This window comes from Mustela nivalis (genome assembly GCF_964662115.1).
Source record: "Mustela nivalis genome assembly, chromosome: 14".
NCBI lineage: Eukaryota > Metazoa > Chordata > Mammalia > Carnivora > Mustelidae > Mustela > Mustela nivalis.
This window is the reverse complement of record NC_139033.1, coordinates 75905359-75926759: the sequence shown is the minus strand read 5'-3', so window position 1 is coordinate 75926759 and position 21401 is coordinate 75905359. Positions and strand designations below refer to the sequence as shown.

At 48.1% G+C, this 21401-nt stretch overlaps 1 protein-coding gene and 1 pseudogene across 9 annotated transcripts in view; one reads left to right on the top strand and one right to left on the bottom strand.

Annotated features, from left to right (window-relative positions):
* The window catches only part of MTCL1 (microtubule crosslinking factor 1), a 122749-nt gene extending 111024 nt beyond the window's left edge, over positions 1 to 11725 (bottom strand). For 5 of the 8 annotated variants that reach the window (XM_082697309.1, XM_082697308.1, XM_082697310.1 and 2 more), the window contains exons 1-2: positions 10510 to 11713; positions 536 to 760 (exon numbers count right to left, since the gene is read on the bottom strand). In XM_082697309.1, coding sequence (XP_082553435.1) covers positions 536 to 760; positions 10510 to 11580 — 1296 coding nt within the window. In that variant the 5' untranslated portion in view covers positions 11581 to 11713. Of the gene's footprint in view, positions 1 to 535; positions 761 to 10509 lie in introns of all 8 variants that reach the window. The other 3 variants (XM_082697305.1, XM_082697307.1, XM_082697306.1) reach the window with 2 other exon arrangements.
* Positions 11726 to 20370: 8645 nt separating this feature from the next.
* LOC309847836 (dnaJ homolog subfamily A member 1 pseudogene) lies at positions 20371 to 21087 on the top strand (annotated as a pseudogene). Its single transcript has one exon. The product of its transcript is annotated as a dnaJ homolog subfamily A member 1 pseudogene (transcript).
* Positions 21088 to 21401: the final 314 nt, after the last annotated feature.

Below are 21401 nucleotides of genomic sequence, written 5' to 3'. Positions count from 1 at the left end.
GATCCCTGGGCGCCTGGGTGGCTCAGTGGGTTAAGCCACTGCCTTCGGCTCAGGTCATGATCTCAGGGTCCTGGGATCGAGTCCCACATCAGGTTCTCTGCTCAGCAGGGAGCCTGCTTCCCTCTCTCTCTCTCTCTCTGCCTGCTTCTCTGCCTACTTGTGATCTCTGCCTGTCAAATAAATAAATAATTAAAATCTTTTTAAAAAAATTAATTTAAAAAAAAATTGTAGATCCCTTATTACAATTTGTTTTCTTTTCCTTAGGTTTTAAGATTCCAGTTCATGGGACAGGTTTAAAATCTTGGAATGTCAAAGCCATATGACTACCCATACCCTACACACCACCAGGTGAATGAAGAACGTGTATGCTAAAATCTGCTGAGAGAGAGAACTACCCTCAGAACGGCAGGACCGGGTATGTAGGTGGGGCCCAAGGGCTGCCGGTCCCCAAATCTGCAATCCCCACCCGCTATCATCCCTGGTTCCTGCCGCCCCATCTGGGAACGAGTGCCCCCTATCAGCGACGCTCACTCACCTTCAAGTCCTGCTCCAGACTCCGGATGAGCTCGCCATCCACCTGACCAGTCTCAGCCACTTTCAGGCTCTTCTGCTCGGCTTTCCTGAGGCGGTACTGCAGGATTCGGCAGTTTTTGTGGGCGCGGTCCAGCTCCCGCCGAAGCTCCTGCAGCTGGTAAACATCTTCCTCTAAGTAACTGTCTCTCATCTCTTCCATCTCAGCACGGAGTTCATCCAGCTCGTCCTACACAAGCCAGATGGAACAGAGTTATAAGCCAGGTCCACCCGGACAAGGATGGGGTCCCCCGTTCACTCGGCAATACTGGACGTCCACAACCTGTGCGTTTACCCCGCGGCGGATGGGCGCACCTACGTGAGGGGACACAGGGATCTCTGGGAAGAGTCACACAAGACAATATCTTCACATGTCCGTTCAAATCTCATGGGTCCAGAAACTCAAAACCAGGATGGATTATTCATTGTGGCCTCCCGACATTGATTTCACTCCCAATTTCTTACATAATCAGAATCATAGATGAAGTCAACTCTGCAGATAACTGAAACTTTAGATTCAAACCAAACCCTGACCTAAACCTTATCTCCAGGGCACAGGCTTGGGACGAAGAGGAGGGGCACAGAGCCCCGTCTTCGAAGGACGTAAACAGTGCAATCATAACAACTGCCTTGGAATTACGACACACCTGCAAAAATGTCCCTAAAACGTGGTTCCACCATACACGTCTCAGCACTGACTATGTGACTCACGATTCCAAAGATATAACTTTTGCATTATGTCAAATCCACACTGGGTTTGGTTTTTTCCATTCACTTGGCCTTCATTTCCCATCTCCACTTTACTCTGGCATCAGCATGAAGACATTGTGGGTACAGGAAAACCCAGCACTTGTTCCCTGCTCCCCACCCCCTGCCCTCCCATTCCACAGCCAAACCAGTGCCGTCAGCCCAACAGCAACATATGTGTGGGGCACTCTCTCCTCGGTGGCTGCACACACCACAGCTAGTCTCTGCCTCCGTCCATCCCCAGGGAGCAGGTGCACACACAGGTGAGTCAAGTGGGGCTCCTTGCTTCCCTCTTTTTTTTTTTTTTAAAGATTTTATTTATTTATTTGACAGACAGAGATCACAAGGAGGCAGAGAGGCAGGCAGAGAGAGAGAGGAAGGGAAGCAGGCTCCCCGCCGAGCAGAGAGCCCGATGCAGGGCTCGATCCCAGGACCCCGAGACCATGACCTGAGCCAAAGGCAGAGGCTTAACTACTGAGCCACCCAGGCGCCCCACCTTGCTTCCCCTTTAACCAATTCTCCACCCAGAGTTACCCTTTACTGTGGAACTCAGACCACGACCCTCAGACCTTCCAGGGGGCTTCCCACTGCCCTGAGGAAATCCTTCAGAGTCCTCCCCAGGGCCTCTGAGCTGCCCTTCTTCCCTGCCACACTGCGGGTCTCACAGCGTCTGGACTGCTGGAGACCTTTCCACCTGCTCTCCCCTCTCCTTAAAACGTCCCTTCCCAGCTTTTACAGAGCTCGTTGTTACATCATCTGGAAGGTACACACACAGCGCCTTCCTTGACCACCCATCCCCCCAACCCCTCCCTGCTTCTAACCCTTCTTGCCTTGCTCTGTTTTCTTTCCACCTCTTATCACCGGCTACTGGTTCTTTGTGCTTTTTCCTATTCCTGTCTGTTGCCCATACTGAAATGTGAGCTCTGTGAGGGCAGACCCTTCGAGGGGCTTCTCCGAATTCACAGCACCCAGAGGGGTGTGAGCCACACAGTAGGCCCTCCATAAGTATTTGTGGGAGGAACACACATGAACATTGGTCAGTCCCGACAAAGGCCAAATTGTAAAGACTGACCAAAATCGGACACAAATGCACCTTTGTTTTGTTCCAGTCTTGTAACCTAATTACCAAAAATTCTTCTCAAACCCACGACATGGCTGCAATATGCAAGACAGAAATCTATTGAAGTATTACAAAAGATTTTAACGAGGAGTAATTTGGAAGGTGGGAGCTTAAGAAAAGCATTCTAGGAATTTTTTTTAAATATTTTATTTATTTATTTGACAGAGAGAGAGAGAGAGATCACAAGTAGGCAGAGAGGCAGGCAGAGAGAGAAGGGGAAGCAGGCTCCCCGCTGAGCAGCGAGCCCGACGCAGGTTATGATCTCAGGGTCCCAGGACCCTGAGATCATAACCTGAGTCAAAGGCAGAGGCTTAACCCACTGAGCCACCCAGGCGCCCTCTAGGAATTTTCTTGATTATTTGATCATTGATGGCTTAAATGTCTCCAGACTTGGATACACTCAGTCATTCCTTTGTGTTGTTCAATTAACACTGAGGGTGAAGGAAAAAACTCTCCATGATGTGGATACACTAAATTGTCAGTTCTTATCCCACTATTCAGTTTGTCCCTGATTCTCTTCACTCTCACTAATCCTGTGTTTGTTCTTAAAAGCAGGGATTTGCTTGTAATAAAGAACAAGAGCTTCCTAACATCAAAGCCTCAGGCAGACAAGAAATTGACCAGAAGGGAATCTCCAGATTTTAACCTGGAAAAGTTTAGGTGTAACAAATAAATTGGGACTCCTTATGGAAAAGTACAAACTGGCACAGACGGGATAAAGACAGTTGCCTAGCCAACCTCTGCCATATGTAGGGGTCTCCTGGAAAGAGCACTATAGAGCATTTCATTCCCCCAAATCCCAGCCTGTAGCTTCTCCCCAATCTGTCCACACTCCCCTAACCAAGAAAATGGCCTACTCAGCTGCCCGTGACTCCAAACGGAGCCTGTCTGAATGGACTGCCAAGAGGAATGATGTTAAAGAAGAAAAGCTTGACCACGTCCCAAATGGTATTGACAAAATTAATAAAGTGGTTTTCTCAACTTCTGAGTGTTCTCACAAAATTTCTATAGCATTAAAAATATAAGATGTTCTCCTGTGTTTAAGAAAAAGGAAAATCTTAACCTTGAAAAGTGTTGCAAAGTATAAGCAAGTTTTGTTTCTTTTTTAAGATTTTATTTGTTTATTTAACAGAGAAAGAGAGATCACAAGTAGGCAGAGAGGCAGGCAGAGAGAGAAGGGGAAGCAGGCTCCCCACTGAGCAGAAAGCCTGATACGGGGCTTGATCCCAGGACCATGAGATCATGGCCCGAGCTGAAGGCAGAGGCTTAACCCACTGAGCCACCCCGGCACCCCAGCAAGTTTTGTTTCTGGTCTGTCTTCCTTCATGGAGAGCTCTTCCTATGTATCTTGTTTCTAGTAGGAAAATTCACCGGGACTGGGAATTCACAGACCAAGCATGGACGCCAGTCAGTTGAACATATGTGAACAGGATGGACAGGCTGAGCTCTTGACGGAATGGGAGAACACAGCTCTTTCAGGAAGGACCTTGCCAACATCAGCAAAGAGTAAGTTGGCAGACTGATACCAGATCCCGACACTGGAGCTGTGATGTGATGCCACTGTGTAAGAGCGATGGCCCTGACCCGCCCCACTGGGGGAGACCAGCTGCAGACAGCAAGCTCTAACACAGGCCTTGTGGGCGTCAGTCTTCTGGTAAAGATTAGTTAATTAGTCCTGAAGCTTCCAAATCAAGGTCAGGTTTCTCTCAAGTTCTACCTATGGATATGATGGGTCTGACTTTCAGGAAGAGCCTATTCTCTACACTTAACCTTAGAGTACAGTTAAAAGGTAATTGTTTCGTTGCGTAACTAATACGGAGTTTAATACAAGCAAGAATCATTTGTATGGGGGCGCCTGGGTGGCTCAGTGGGTTAAGCCTCTGCCTTCAGCTCAGGTCATGATCTCAGGGTCCTGGGATGGAGCCCCGCATCATCACAGCATCAGGCTCTCTGCTCAGCAGGGAGCCTGCTTCTCCCTCTCTCTCTGCCTGCCTCTCTGCTTACTTGTGATCTCTGTCAAATAAATAATAAAATCTTAAAAAAAAATGATTTGTATGTATACATACAAATATACAGTAACTGTGGCCATTCTGTTCATGGAAGGAATGGTCTGTGATTGCTTTTCCTTCTAGAAAGCTTACCTATAAAAGCCAAGGTCGTTAATGCCTAGAATTACCTGTTACTCAAACAAAAGTTTTCAAAGTGTGAAAACGGTCATCAGAAAACATTAGATACAACTTTCAGGTATAAAACTGTCCTCCAGTTTTCAGATTTTGTACTAGGAGGATGCTCACAGACGCAACTCAACAATGGATCCATCAAACAATGGATATGTTCTATAGATGCATAAACAACCACGCAAGCTAAAAGAGACAAGTGTGTAAGGGCTCGACGAACCCGCACCTCCAAATCATTCAGTAGGTCAGATGGAAACAGCTAACATTTTTTGGCATAAATAATCACCAATAGTAGTTGCACTGAAAGGAAAATTAGGGAGAGCCCATAACTGCATGTATTTGAATCATTGCCTTTATAACTCATATTTTATCTAAAATTTGTAGAACAGAAGACATCTCATTCAGCACTTTACCTTCATTACTAACCCTGTTCTTATCCTGCCAGGAACATATGGCCCATTTCATAGACAAGAAAAGCAAACCCAAGCTGGTTAGCATGTCCAAAGCCTCATAGCTAATAAGCAGAAGCTAGACTGCAAACCCAGGTGCTCTTCCCAGTAAATACTATAAATTATTTGCAACAACCAGGACAAATGAAACAATAATAACCCTTAAATCACTCTTTTAAAAGCCCACCCTAGATGTGACATAATAAAGCAAGTTAACATTTTTAGACCTTGACAACTGTCGATGTATGAGTATATCCCTTATCTCAACTGGCCCTCAGAAAAACACTGCAATATGCAGTGAAATTATTAATATCCCCATTTTAAAGATGAAGCAATTGAGATTCTAAGCATTTAAATGGCTCTCAACACCAATCTGCTGCAGAGATGGGACCAAGGCCAGTGTCTCAGCTCCCTTCACAGAGCCTTGAAGAAAAGCAGTTTTCAGGTTCAGCGAAAAGAAATTACAAGAAAAGCAAATTATAAACCATGTCAGCCGGCAGCAGACATGTGAAAAGCAAAAACTGTGATTATTCAGATGAGGGTCATGATGGATGGTGATTTTCAAGCTACCACTACGTTAATTTTCGGACAGCACACTCTAATTTAGACTGTGTTGTGTTAAAGAAATCCGAAAAATGTCTGCTGTTTAAATGTTTAAGAAAACCAAATCAAGCAGAACATATAATGTGTCTGGCAAATATAATTTAGACATACAGGAAGTAGACGGAGAAAACGCTGTTGTTTTTTATATGCAGAAACTAAGAAGACCTGTCCTTAACAGTTTTATGTAAAATTAACGCCAGGTTTGTTTGCATACTTCACTGTTAGATCATTACTTCATTGAAAAGCTAATTTAGTTTTAATTAAATCTATTTTTCAAATTCTGTATATAAAATGAAACCTTGAAGGTGAGTGAGGCTCCCCAGCTACTACCCTTTGCCTGCAGATAGCAGCTCGAGCCCTATTATACACATCAAATTACAGAAATAATGAGGTACCCTGTGTGCACTGGGGTAAATGAAGATTAAAACGAAGCGTTTCAATGCCAAGCTCCGTGAAAACAATTTTATCCACAAATAAAAAATAAAAAGGGAATCCACAGTATCTGTGGGATTGAAGGGATGCAAACTCTTGATCATACTGATTGTTGACGGAAATCTTAAAATCTCCCTCAAGCAACCTGAAAATCAATAACTAGTTCTACATTAATATTTTAATAACCCTTCTTTAAATAGACCCCAATTTGGACAGGGGAGCAGTCATCTGGCTACTGTTGCAATAATTCCATCTTCTGGGAGTTGTAGACAGAAACGATTGTCTGCTGTAATAGACAAATAATCCACCTCATTTCCCTCCGGACAATGGAAATGTTCTCTGCACAGTCCTAGCTGTAGCAAAGAAGGCACAGGGGGCCGCTAACCATTGTTTACCAAGTGACAGTTCACCCAGCAGCTGATGGGCTCTGTTTGCCCTGGTCTACATGATCTCGCCTCTAAGACTATTCCAGCCGCTCTTTTGCGGGCTGAATAAAGAATGGGTGTGGAAAGGGGAATGTCAGGAAAGAATAGGAGTGCTGTCCACTTTAACCCTTCCAAAAGAAAGGCAGAAGAGAGGAGGAGCTCAACACGTCAGCTGTTCAGAACCGTGGATGCTGCTGGCCTCAGCGTCCCCACTCCAGGCCGGAACTCAAGGCTACTCAGGTGAGAAACGGAGTGGTCAGGCTAGTTCCGTGGTCATACACTGCAACCTATAAAACCCCAAACAGCCCTACCCAATGCTCTCCCTTAGGAAACCCCTCCTCTCAAAGGATGGGATATTGCCCGCCCAAGTAGCTAGCCGTGATTTTTGTCTGAAACAAAAAGAATTCTTACGAAATCACTGAGAAAGCAGAGGAAAACAACAACAACAACAGCAAAAAGCAGCCTTTCCCCACACCAACCCGCGCCCATCTTGCAGGACACTGGGGCTTTGGAGAACATTATTTGGACACAAGCAGAGGGGGACATGGTGAGCACATCACCAGGAATCCGAAGGGCATTTTCAAAACGGGCCAATAAGCTCAAAGTGATTAATTCCTCCTGAAAAGCCAGTGGAAACGGAGGACATAATTAATATGTTCCCAATGAGCACTAAGGCTGGTCTGATGGGCTCAGAGCACTCGAGCAAAAACCCGGTGGTGGCAGGGCGGCTGGCAGGCAGAGAACACACTGGCAGCATTTCATAGATGCTCTCATCCCTAAGAAACATACCTGGGTTCGGTTTGAAAGTGAAGCAAAGGCCTTTGGACCATTGAACTCAACCGCTCACCAGAATGCATGAACACATCCAAATATATTTAAGATCATCGGGGTAAAGGGACAAGACTGCTTTTCTGACTGTGTTTCCACACAAAAAGCCAGCCACCTAGACTGCATAATTGTGTGTTTTTCAACTAGCCACCCTGGTGCCCTTTGACGAAGGCAGAAGAGGAAGAGAAAGCAGAATCAGGGATGCCCCAGACATCTCCACACAGCTCAACCCAACATAATATACTTGTCTGTTGACATCTATTTTAAAAAATACAGCAGACCAGCTAAAACTCAAGAGAATTCCACTTTGATTTTTCAATCACTAAGACATCCCCCTGGGGCTCTGCAGGCCTTATGTATCTGCTGGATTACCTTTAGGTCATTCTACCTTAGGAAGTGTGACCGCCTTGCACAGTAATGGTGACAGAACTGACATGGGAGAGAAGGTGACCTTTAACATGGTCACAATCCCCAGAATACATCCAAGTAAAATTCCTGGACCAAAGCTCTTCTTGTTAGGGAACATTTGGCCAGAGGAATGCTCTGTCTAATCATGAGAGCTCTGTGCAACCTTCACCAAGAAAGCAGGAGGTCAAGGATGAGCTTCTACTGACCATGAGAAAAAAGTACCAGTGAGCAATGAGACCAATAAAAAGATAAGTTTTGATTTAGAATGTACACACTCTACACACCCTGTGCCAAGGTATGCCACCCACCTCTGCCCCTCGAGGTCACCTGTGATCACAGCCCCATTTTGCACCAGTGGGCATGCCCACTGACCTTAATCTACCAGGACTGCTGTGTTTTCTCCCAAACTGAATGACTGTAACTTAAGCTCTTGTATCTGTGTGCAGACTTCTGGTTTCCTAGCTTCCTCCTGAGCTCCTCTACCTACTTCTCTCTCCTGCTGTCAAAGGACAGGCTGGGAGACGCGCTCAGGCAGAGAGAATGGTTGGCCGTGACACTTTCTCCACAGGAACCAGCAAGCGAAATTTCCCACAAATTAAACATTGTCAGTGGGATTTATATGACCATCTGTACAAAGGCTAGTGGAGAAGTGTTCATTATGGCCCTTTCACCTAAAATGAAAAGAGGCCCCCTAGGAAAGCTAAACATTGGGAACATTTCAAGCGAATAAAACAATAAGAAAGCAAGTGGTATACACTGAGAGAGGCAGCCTTGCTGTGAATAGAAATGCAGCCTGGTGTGGGCGGCGGGGGAGGGGAGTAGAAAAGTTGCACCCCCTACTTGCTGTATGGCCTTGGGCAAGTCATTTAAGTTTTCCAGGCTTTCAGCATTCTTGTCCATGAAATTGGGGGTTATGATAAAAATGACCACAGCTATACCCTATGTTGTGAGAACTCACTGAAATATCAAATATACCAGATATCAGACTCCAGGGTCAGACACCTAGTTCATTCAGAGACTCCACCACCGTGAAAGGATAAAGCAAATAAACAGTTACCTAGGAATGAACTCTGAAATGACTATTGAGCTGCCTACCTTAAGATCAAAGATGCAATGGGAAACATCCTTTCTTTTATGGAACCCTCAGTTTCCTGTTGCTTAGCAGGTCATAATCTGGATAAACATCATTTAATCAGAAACACTGTAGGTCAGGGATCATGCTTAGAGCTGGCTCTGTAGCCCAACGAGATTATCTTTCTGGCCCTTAGGGAGTTTACATTTGCTGAAGATCTACAAAAGCGCTGATTTCAAGATTTCAAGATACAACATCACCAGCCTTTCTCTTCAGCACCTTTGAAATTCACTCTGTTTATTACGTAAGAGTGGGAGACACCAGCAAATGTACTGTTTGAAACATCTTGCTCCAAACTCCCAATCTGTTCTCACCTCTCCTCCTCTGCCTCACTGCTTGCTACCTCTTTGCAGGCAAAACTACCACTGGGCTCAGCTGGGGTGAGCAGCTCCTGTAAGAGGCTGAGGTTTAGAACATTCGGCAGCGAACCTATTCCGAAGACAGCTTGAACTGCACACTTCACCACCCTAAATAAGCCCATGCCCTTTGGTCCCACTGGCCAATAACCGGGCCTCATTCGGGTAGGTTCAGCATTTGCTGAGAAAAAGTACAAATCACATAACCCAGATAAAGGAAGGCCGTCCACTGGTTTGGGAGGAGATCCATATCAGAATCTTAACAGAAACATGAAAACAGTTATACCACTGTAGCTATTTACTAACTTAAAGACTATAATAAAGCAGTTGCCCCAAATTCCATCCCCCTTATTTTCTCTCAAGTCACTTCAGTTGTCTTAACCCCCCTTCTCCCCCATACACATACACACACACTAAGCCCTCCATTCTGCAGGGCCAACCTGCCCGCCTCCTGGAGAAAAGGCAGAAGTCAGATTGAGGGCCCCAAAGCTAAGAAGACCAGGAGGAGTTCTCTGCTAGCAGGACCTCACAAGAAATACTCAGAGATTGGGCAACGGAGGTTGCAATTCCCTTGAAAGTGCTGGCGTGCAGGGGGGATTAAGTGGCCTCTCCTGACAAGCAAAACCGGCTTGTGGATGCCTACAAAGGACTGGCGGACCAAGCCCACCAACCCCCCAGTCCCCAACCCAGGGCACACTCATGGGACCCCTGAACTTAAGGTTTATCACTGAAAACTGGGAGGTGCCCCCACCCAGAGAAACAGAAGGGGCCTCACTCTGTACCACTGCAGGAAAAGCATCTGATGCATCCACAGCCTGGCCCACAAAAGGCTCCCCAATCTACACACCCCTGCCCAGGCGGGGAGAGCTCCCTGGCTGGGGGTAGCCAGATCCCATAGGTGAGAGTGGGCACATTTTGGCCGGGCGGACGGTCAGCAGTGTATCCAAAATGTAATTCTGGCCACCTCTCCCCCAGCACATCTACAGAGCCAATGGCATCAGCAAGAAGAAGCAAGACCCAGAAACAAGAAAAGCTAAGTGGGGTGAGGACCCGCCCAGACCCACAGGTCTTGCTGCTCCTTCCAGAAGTTTTAGCTTAAGTTCCCAAAGCCCAGTGTGTATGCGGGGACGGGAAAGTGAAGCGCAGAAGAGAGAACGTGCTTGTCAGGACCCGGAATGTTGGACTCGTGGGTCCCCCCCACCCCCGCACCCAGACCATCTGGGGTCGCCTCCGGGACACCTGAGGCCGAGCCGGCTGCTCACCTTGAGATAGTCGTTCTCCGAGCGCAGCTCCTCGATCTCCCTCAGCAGCTCCTCCTCCTCCGCCGCCGCCGGTACCAGTCGGGTCTGCTCGCCCAGACCGGGTTCCTTGGGCACCCCGGGGACCGTTCGCTCGAGCGGCGCGCGCCCCCCGGCATCCTCTGCCACACCTATTCCCAAGGACCCCGTCGGGACCCCGCCAGGGCTGCTCCGACCCCCGAGGCAGGCGCCGGCGGCGGGAGGCGCGGCGAGGAGCGCAGGGGGTTCGGGGCTGCTGGGCGGCGCCCCCCGAGCTGCCGGGCTCGTCGTGGGGGCTCCTCGCAGCGGTTCCCGGTCGCTGGAGCCCGTGCCAGACTCGGCGTCGCTGCTGGCGGCGGGGAGCAGGCGTTGCTCGTCGGACAGGGGTTCGGAGGGGCAGTCGGAGAGGTCGGAGCTGCTGTCTGTGTGGCTGATGCGCGAGCCGGGAGCAGGGGAGCCGGCCGAGGAGGTCACAGCGAGGATCACGGCGGGGATTGGAGCGGCGGGGGCCGGGGGCCCGGTGGCACGGGCGGGGGGCACCCCAGGGCCGCGTTTGGCTTTGCGGCCCTTGGCAGTGGCGGACAGCGGCTCGGTCCCGGGCGGCGGCGGCGGCCTCCCTGCCCGGGGCAGCAGCTCCGCGGGCGCCGTGCGCGCCGCCCTCCTGAGGCCCGGAGCGGCCTTGGCGCCGCCCGCTGCCCTGGCCCCGGCGCCCGGTGGCGGCTTGTCCTTCGCTCCAGGGGCGCCGCCGCTGCGCCGAGAGAGGCGGCCGGGCGCGGCCAGGGTTCCCGGCGAGGACGATGCTTTGCCCGCGAGGTTGGGCGAGCGTGGAGCGCCGGACGCCGGGGCTCGGGCCGAGGAGGGGGCCGCCGGAGCCGGGCCGGACGCCGGGGGCCGGCCGTGCAGGTCCTTGAGGAAGGGTCTGGCGGGCGAGGGCGCACGGTGCAGCCGCCTACGCTCGGCCAGCGGGTGGAGGTGGTGGTGGCGGTGGTGCTGGCCGGGCGGCAGCGGCTTCGCGTCCGGGGCGCCACCGCCCGCGAGGCCGTTCAGCGTCTCCATGGCCGGCTGGTCCCGGGCCGCGAGCAGCAGCTCCGGCGGCAGATGCTCCGGGCGGCGGCGGCGGCGTGCAGCCTCCCCGCGCGCCCGCTCATCACTGTCCCCCAGCCCCGCCCGGTCTGCGCCCCGCGCTCCCGCGCCGCCGCCGTGCCCGGCGCACCCCTGGCCCCTAGGATCCCCGCGGGGCTGGCAGCCGCCGCGTCCCGCTCTCCCCTCGCTGAGGTCAACGCCGCTCGAGTTCACCCGGCACAGCAGCGCGGCGGCTCCGCGCGGCTCGCATCACCTAGACTCGGCGCTCCGGGCTCTCGGGTCTGCCGCCGCGGCCTCGCACACCCGCACTCGCCCGCTGGCGGCGCGCTCCCCGCTCCCGCGTCCGGCTCCCCGCCCACGGCAGCCCTGCCCACGGCAGCCCTGCTCCCGCAGCGCCCGCCCGCTCCGGCTGAGAACTGCACGCGCGCTCCCCCGCCTCCCCGCGCCCTGCGCCCGGCCACCGCGTGCGCATGTCCCGCCTCCCGCCAGCCGGCGCCGGGGGTGGGGCGGGGCCTGCGCTCCCCAAGCTCGCGCGCCTGCTGCGGCCCCCGCCCTTCTTCGCCCTGGGACCCTCCTCGCTTTTTGTGGCTCTCTGGACAGTGCCTTGAGCTGGGGAGGGGAGGAAGTGAGCAGGGGGTATAGTGGGGTGGGAGGGAGGCGGGCCCTGACTCCTTGCGGTATATTGGAGGTCCGGGAAACGTGAGCGGACCCCTCCGTAGCGCGTGCAGTGGGGTGCTCCCTCTCCCCCTGTTGTCGACCAGCGCTCCCCACAAACCCCTCTATCCAACCCCTGCCTTCTAGGGCCCCCTAGTTCCCTTCCCGCTGTCTTCTCACAGCTGTGCCTGTAGTCCCCGCACTTCTTTAAGGATTAGCTGGTACCCGATGCAGCTATCACGTCAAAACGGGCACGGTGCTCCACAGCTGGCACCCCCAGTGGCCTCCCGAGCTCAGAGAAGGAGGAGCTGCTGTAGAAATAGGAGAAGCAGCTCGCCAAGCTTGGGGTCAGAAAGGGAACTCACATTTATAGTGCCGGCTGGGAGCCAGGCACTGTGAGACACTCCATAGGCATTGTTTTATTTAATCCTCGTAACAAGCCTGAATTGGAATTACTGTCTTCTTTAAGGATGAGGACACAGGCGCAGGGAGGTGAAGTCGGCTTTAGGCAGGCTATGGCCGAGGCGGGATCACATCCAGTCGGTAGAATTCTCTGTCCTAGGTGCTGTCCCCTCGGAGAACCATGGCTGTGAGTACCTGTTCTGCCACCTGAGAGTCTAACATGGGCCAATGACCTTTTCAAGCCTCAGTTCCCCTGCCTGTATAATTAGAAAATTCTGCTACGTGACTGTTGGAAGGATGACTGTTGGGCAGATGTGAGGACCACTGTGCAAACTGTAGAGTACTTTTCAAATATCCCTGGGTGCAGGTTTTGGATGTTGGGTAATACTCAGAGGACTAAGGCCCAGCCTGTCCTCTAGATTTGGCTTTGCCAGAAGGCAAAGGGACAGGCAGTAATTATGAGTTGCTGGGGTAAGCATTTGCCCGCCACCTGGGAAGACTGGTGTTTTCCTGGAGTGTAGTTGGGTGCCCAGGATTTACAGAGCAGGGATTGTAGGTGACAGAACCCTGGAGGGTATGTGGGACCAAATATCCTGCAGCTATTATCCTAAAGGCTGGAGGAGCCTTTGGAGAATGGTGAGTATGGCTGATCTTATTTGCCTAGAAAGATCCCAGTGGCTGCAGCAATGAGGAGAGGGAGACGCATGAGGGGAAGCAGTCAGTGGTGACAACAAGCACAGGCCAGGGGTATGGGATCGAGAAAAGGGGGCAGACTTGTAAAGCTACAAGGAAAAGGAGACTCCAAGGTCTATTATCTTAACCACAAATTACCCTACTGAGCCACCTCCCTCAAAAAATACAGGATAAAGTGATTTTTTTAAAAATCACTGTAAATCAGGAGAGCATACTCCCAGAAGACATCCTGTCTGCTTCTCCTTAGATGCCGGCAGTGATCCTGGGCCATGGCTAGCTCTGAGTGCACTGGGACCCCATCCTCTCTGCTGCTGTTATGTTTTCTACGACTCATTTATCTGGCAATTCCTCTGAATGTGGAACAGCACACTCAGAATATAATATGTACTGAGTCTCCTTTGACTCAATATCTAATAAGACCACAGCCATATTTCTTGGAGTATTTGAAGAAAAAGAACACTGGTAGGCAACAACACGGCAGCAGAAGGAAAACGAGGACGTCAGTGCCCAGCCAGGGCTGGTGGGGGAGCGGCGGAGAGGTGGGGCCGAGCAGCCAGCTTTCCCCTAGAGGGCGCTCCAACTCTCAGTTGGACACGTGTGATTTTAAAAGATTTTTGTTGGTCCATCAAGTTAGTCTAAAGGTGTTAGGGGTTGCTATTTAAAGTGGGCTTAAGGAGTGTTTTTCAGGAAAACAACAAAACCCCATGTGGGTGTGCCTGTCTGGGTCTGTCTGCTCTCAGACCCAGTCCTTGCCCTTCCCTGATGGCTCCTACAGAGGGGGAGCAACTGATGAAGGCTGGTTTTTTAGATTCCTGGCCTTGTTTATTGGGTTTGGCTGGTAGAAATTGTAAATAAATAAATAAATAAATAAATAAATAAAAGTGTAAAAGCAAAGGAGCGTAAAAGCAAGGGAGAAACCAGAGTTATTACCTTCTCTGCCTCAAGTGGCTTCTTCCAAGTGGCTCAGTCTCCTTTGTGGACTGGCTTCTTGGGGTTCCAGCTTTCGCTGAAGCCCTGAAGCCCCTAGTAACTTCACCTCCTCCTGTTGCCTCTCCATGAAGGGTACTAGCGCCTTCTTATGGTTGCACATCTCTGGGTTACTTCACTGTCCCCTGTTTGGTTCTTGATCCCTCCCCCACCTGGCAATCAATTCCCCTGCCTTGTAAATCCTGTATTATAAGCACTGGCACTACATACCAAATTTCTGATTTTCTCATTCTTTTGCAGAGGCCTAAGTACAGGCCTAGAGAACTGCATGCACTAATAGGTAATTTGGTAGGACGGTATCCATGAATTCCTTGTCAAACAGCATGCGGTAGAGTGACAAGAGCTGAGGCTTCCACGCCTGGTAATCCGGGTCCTGATCCTGCCTAAAGCACTAGCATGCTCTGTGCCTCTGGATAAGGTATAATTATCGCTATCGTCATCGCCATGATCTATTTTATACCAGTGGAATAATCAATACTCTTTGAAAGGTGAGCGCACCCAACTTGGAGTGAAAGTTAAAAAACCTAGTCTGTGTCTATACAGCTCTATGAAGAGAAACAGATTTTTGTTTACCTTGTTTGACACATAGTGGAAAAAATATGATATGGGACTACACTCCCCTTACCGCTCTATGCAAACAGGCAGAATTATATATAGGATTTCTGCACCTTCAAACCCTTGTCCAAACCTACAGACATTCTTTTCCAGTTTTTTCTGCTTATTTTAACACAAAAGTGCATTTAGAATATGAAATCATGCCTCGATTAAATAATAAGAAGTAATCCTCTTTGAAAAGAGTAGGAAGAAGAGATTTTTAACAGAGAGGGGCTGTGTGTCTGTATGTGTGTGTATGCGCACATGTGTGTGTGTGTGTGTGTGTGTGTATGTATGTGTCTGTTTGAGGAGAATTGGGGTTAAAAAAGGAAACCAGAAGTCAGTGGGCCCTCCACCTGAGGTTGAAGCAGATGTATCCAACCCAAGGAGGTGTGTGGGGGTGCCTTCCAGCTTCTCCCGCAAGGTTACTGCCCAAATGTCATGTGGGAGCTGAAGCAGGCCAGTCCTACAAGGACCCACGGACCCCTTCTCAGGGCCAGATCGGCAGCTCTGCATAGTGGTGATGGTGTGATGACTCAAGGGCCTCTTGTGGCTAGAACACATTCATAGCATGTGAGCTAGTAAAAATGCAGATTCTATGGGGCCACATGCCCCAGAGATCTGGTTTCAAAGGTGTGAAGTGAAGCCCTGGAATCAGTATTTTTAATACATATATTTTTTTTAAACATTAACTTTTTTTTTTAGGTTTTATTTATTTATTTGATAGAGATCACAAGTAGGCAGAGAGGCAGGCAGAGAGAGAGGAGGAAGCAGGCTCCCTGCCGAGCAGAGAGTCCATGTGGGCCTCGATCCCAGGACCCTGAGATCATGACCTGAGCTGAAGGCAGAGGCTGCAACCCACTAAGCCACCCAGGCGCCCCTTTAATACATATTTTTGATGCAGGTAACCATCTGACCACACTCTGAGAAACCCTGTATTGGTATTTCTAACAGGGCACCAGGTGTCACAGATTCTTCCTTTGCATTTCTTCCTGTTTTGTTTCCTTTTTTTTTTTTTTAATTTAATATTTTATTTATTTATTTGACAAAGACACAGCGAGAGAGGGAACACAAGCAGGGGGAGTGGAAGCGAGAGGAAGAAGCAGGCTTCCCGCTGAGCAGGGAACCTGATGCGGGGCAGGGGGGTGGGGGAGGCTCAGTTCCCCGACCCTGGGAACATGACCAAGCTGAAGGCAGATGCTTAACAACTGAGTCACCCAGGTGCCCTCCTCCTGTTTCTTTTTGAAATTCCTTCCAATGCTGTATGTGAAATTCTGGATGATAGACATGTAGAGACGGAGACAGAGATGTACTCTAAGTCCGAGCTGGAGACAGCGTCCCACCAAAGAGCTCTCTCGGGGCCAGGCGTGTGGGGAAAGAAGAGAATCTCCCTCTCATCTGAGAACTAAAGGAAGATATACCTGAGGGTAGAAAGGAGGCCCTTTTGCTCTTGACCGGTCATTCTCAAATGAGAGTGGAAGCACCTTTAGGGGCATTTTGTCAGTTTGCTGTCATGACAGATGGGTTGTGGGGGCACTTGTGGAATTTAAGAGAGGGTGTCTGGAATGCTAGTGTTGCAATATGCCTGAGAAGAGCTGTTCCATACACTGTCCAACTTCCAAATGCCCTTCTGAAACATTCCCGTGGGTTAAAGACCAAACCAAACCAAACCAAACACTGTCACTATCTGAGCCTAGAATGTAACTATCGATCCGTTTGGGGAGCTATAGCAGAATACCGCAGTTTGGGGGGCTTATAAACAATAGAAGTTTGTTTCTCACAATTCTGGAGGCTGGAAGTCTGAGCTCAGGGTTCCCATATGGTCACACTCAGGTGAGAGCTCTCTCCTTGACTGCAGATTGCCATCTTCTCGTGTCCTCACATGCAGATATGTGTCTGGTGTTCTCACATAGCAGACCCCTCTGCGGTCTCCTTTATAATGGCACTAATTCCACTCATGAAGCCACCACCATGCTGAGCTAATCACTTTCCAGAGCCCCACCTCTTGAGACCATCACCTTGGGCATTAGGATGGCACATGAATTTGAAGGTGAGAGGGACATGAACATTGGTTGATAGCACTATTTTACACATAAACACAATACTTTTATGTATAAAATGGAGTTTTTAGGGTTGTTTTCAGAGATACTAGATTTTTTCTTTTCTTTCTTTTTTTTTTTTTTTTTGAAAGAGAGAGAGCGCAGAGGTGGGGAGGGGCAGCAGGAGAGGGAGAGAGAATCTCAAGCAGCCAGCATGGAGCCTGATGCAGGACTTTCTCCCACAACCCCGAGATCATGACCTGAGCCAAAATTGAGAGTTCGATGCTTAACGGATAGAGCCACTCAGGCACCCCATACTGAATTTTTTTTTTTTTTAAGGAATGCAGCTGCAATAGAAATCAAGACTGATTTAAATTTATTTGGAGATTTACAATGACTTCTTCACGTTCCGTCATTTTGTCATCGATGGCAACGCCCCTCAAAGTATCTGAATCATCACATTAACACACCTCTATCTGTCTGCATTTTAGCAATTGCCTCTATGTATAGAATCTGACTACTCATTATATATATTTTCTATATTTTACCTAAGTTTTATATGTGGAAATACATACTACTTTGTTATAAATCACTTTCTTATTACTTCTTTTATGTTATTATTAGAACACTATATTAATTTTATAAGATATGTATGATACATAATGAGTGATACACACATAATGATTCTCATTGCAGAACGTAGGGACCTTTGTAAGAAAAGGGGGTGCTGTGTTCTGACATGTGTGAGATCCAATGCTCCTTTGGGGAAAGAGCTAAGGCGTGATGGAGGATGCCCCCTAGTGGTAGGTGTTGTGATGGCACACCTCTTCCCCAGCACGCAAGAAAATGAGTCTCCAAGTGTTGGTGATTCCAAGAGACTTCCTTTCATTAAAAGAGGCAGTATTCCCTCATAAAAGCTTTTGACATGTTTGCGAAATTCATGGTTAGAAATTTGGGCTCCCTTCTTCTGACAACATAACTGCTAAAATTTTTTAAATTATTTTTTAAAACTTATTTTGGGATTCTAAGATTGACGCACAAAGAAAATACATTGTTAAATAGGAAAAACTAATCAAAATTAGGTTTTTTAAAGATTTTATTTATTTATTTGACAGAGATCACAAGTAGTCAGAGAAGCAGGCAGAGAGAGAGAGAGGAAGAGTCAGGCTCTCTGCTGAGCGGAGAGCCCGATGCGGGGCTTGATCCCAAGACCCTAGAATCATGACCTGAGCTGAAGGCAGAGGCTTTAACCCACTGAGCCACCCAGGCACCCCTCAAAATTAATTTTGAAAGAAAGGCAAGGGCCCTTCCTGATAAGCAGCATGTATACTCTGAAAAACTCGGGGAAATTAATGTGCTGTGTTACCACCCCTTCAATTTAGAACATTACAGATTTCACTAGGCAGCTTCTGAAATGTACAGCACATTTGTATTTGCTTTTATTGTAACTAGTATTTCTATCTCTACCTATACAGTTACTACCTTTCAAAACAGAAATGGGGATGTGAAATAGAAGACGCCATTAGCCACTTCATCTCACTGGTCCGCTTTCCCAACTTCAGAGCTCTTCTTTCCATATAAAATAAGTGCAGGTTTACAAGGAAAGCAAAAATGGAACAATGGATTTATAGAAGCTTCCACAGCACATAGTACTTAAGAAATAAGCTTCCTGATTAATTCAGGAAATACAACGCTACAAAAGAGCATGCCTATAAATACATTTTGATTACTATTTCTATGTAAAATTACTGTCATGCAGATTTCACCAGTGAAGTGACAGAACAACGTGGATTCTATGTCTCATCACAATGATTTGTTCATTTACCTCGGAGAAAATAGCTCAGTCTTCCTGGACCTTTGAGGCCTCATGTATAAAATTAGGGAGTTGAACTTAAGTGAGCTTTAATGTATGTCCCAGCTTCACGAATCTGGGGGTTGAGGGGAATTTGCATGTGCTATTTTAATTGTCGGCGTGGGATTATCTGTAGCAAATTGTAGGCCACCTCTCTTCATTCTCAGACAAAATGTACCAGGCAATATAAACCAATTTTAAAAGAATAGTATAATTAAGAAGGTTAATATGATGGAATAAATATGACAAATGTTAGTTATACATATTCCTGATTATCCTATTGGGGCAGACTATTGAGAGTTAATTTTTTTTTTTAAGATTTTATTTATTTTATTTTAGAGAGTGTGGGTGGAGATGGGTAGAGGAACAGAGGGAGCGAATTTCAAGCAGACTCCAGGCTGATGTGGGGCCTGACTCAGGGCTCCATCCCATGACCCTGAGATCATGACCTGTGCCGAAACCAAGAGTCGAATGCTCAACCAACTGGGCCACCCAGGCGCCTTGAGAGTTAATCATGTTTTTTCAGTGGCCCTCAGTATTATTACTTAGAATAAGTTCATTTCACATTTGTCTCTTTATATTCTCCCCCACAGGATCTGAGAAACTGAAAGCAAAAGAGGTCTTGGAGAGCATTGCCATTCTGTTCTTTTGTCAGCCCCTAGATAGGAACCCCCAGCATAGGGACCCACTGGTTGTTATTCTGAAGCTGTCCTCTTGCCTATAATTAGGGTTATCATGATCAGACCATAGAATATTTGAGAACAGAGGAGAGGTGGCTACCTGAGCTGCACCCAGCAACACGCCCCTTCCTGCTCCCCCACATCAGCCTCAGCCCTCTCACCAGCTGTAGAAAATGGTGAAAGAAACCACTTACTATGGGGCACCTGGGTGGCTCAGTGGGTTAAAGCCTCTGCCTTCAGCTGAGGTCATGATCCCAGGGTCCTGGGTTGGAGCAGCGTGGGGGGGGGTGTCTCTGCTCAGCGGGGAGTCTGCTTCCCTTCCTCTCTCTCTCTCTGCCTGCTTCTCTGCCTACTTGTGATCTCTGTCTGTCAAACGAATAAATAAAACCTTAAAAAAAAAAAAGAAAGAAACCACTTACTATGATATTTTGGGGGTCAAACCCAATGCCACCCTAGAAGAATTGAAAAAGGCCTCCAGGAAACTGACCTTGAAACACCACCCTGATAAGAATCCTAACGAAGAAGAGAAGTTTAAACAGATTTCTCAAGCTTACAAAGTACTCTCTGATGCAAAGAAAAGTATGACAAAGGAGGAGAACAGGCAATTAAAGAAGGTGGAGCCAGTGGTGGTTTTGGCTCCCCCATGGACATCTTTGATATGTTTTTTGGAGGAGGAGGAAGAATGCAGAGAGAAAGGAAAGGTAAAAAAGTTGTCCATCAGCTCTCAGTAACCTTAGAAGATTTATACAACAGTGAAAGAAGAAAACTAGCTCTGCAAAAGAATGTGATTTGTGATAAATGTGAAGGCCGAGGTGGTAAGAAAGGAGGAGTTGAATGTTGTTCCAGTTCCCCAGGTACTGGAATGCAAATAAGAATTCATCAGATAGGACCTGGAATGGTTCAGCAAATTCAATCTGTGTGCATGGAGTGCCAGCGCCATGGGGGAACAGATCAGTCCTAAAGATAGATGTAAAGCTGCAATGGAAGGAAGATAGTTCGAGAGAAGAAAATTCTAGAAGTTCATATTGACAAAGGCATGAAAGATGGCCAGGAGATAACATTCCATGGTGAAGGAGACCAAGAACCAGGACTGGAACCAGGAGATATTATCATTGTTTTAGGTCAGAAGGACCATGCTGTTTTTACTTGGTGAGAAGACCTTTTCATGCGTATGGACATGCAGCTGGTTGAAGCACTGTGTGGTTTTCAAAAGGCAAATATCTACTCTTGACAACCGAACCATTGTCATCACCTCTCCTCCAGGTCAAATTGTCAAGCATGGAGATATCAAGTGTGTGCTAAATGAAGGCACGCCAATTTATCATAGACCATATAAGAAGGGTCACCTCCTTGTCGAATATAAGGTAAACTTTCCTGAGAATGGCTTTCTCTCTCCTGATAAACTTTCTTGACTGGAAAACTCCTGCCTGAGAGGAGGGAAGTAGAAGAGACTGATGAAACGGACCAGGTAGAACTGGTGGACTTTCCAAATCGGAAAAGAGGGCGTCATTACAATGGGGAAGCATGTGAGAATGATGAACATCATCCCAGGGGTGGTGTTCAGTGTCAGACCTCTTAATGGGGCCAGTGAATAACACTGCTGGCACTTTTTGTGCAGTAGTGAATGAGTGAAGGACTATAATCATAGCTTACTACTCGCTCTTGTTTTTGTTTTAATATTAAACTCTAGTAGTGTTTTAAAAGTTAAATGAGGAATAAACTCAAATATAAAAACTCAAAAAAAAAAAAAAAGAATATTTGAGAATGAAGGGACACTATTAATAATGACATGAGACAACAGGCACGAGCTGGACCTGAGCAGGCAGCTCAGGCTATAAGGTCACCCCATGATGCATGCACATTCCTCAAGGTAAGAATGTTCTCCAAACTGGA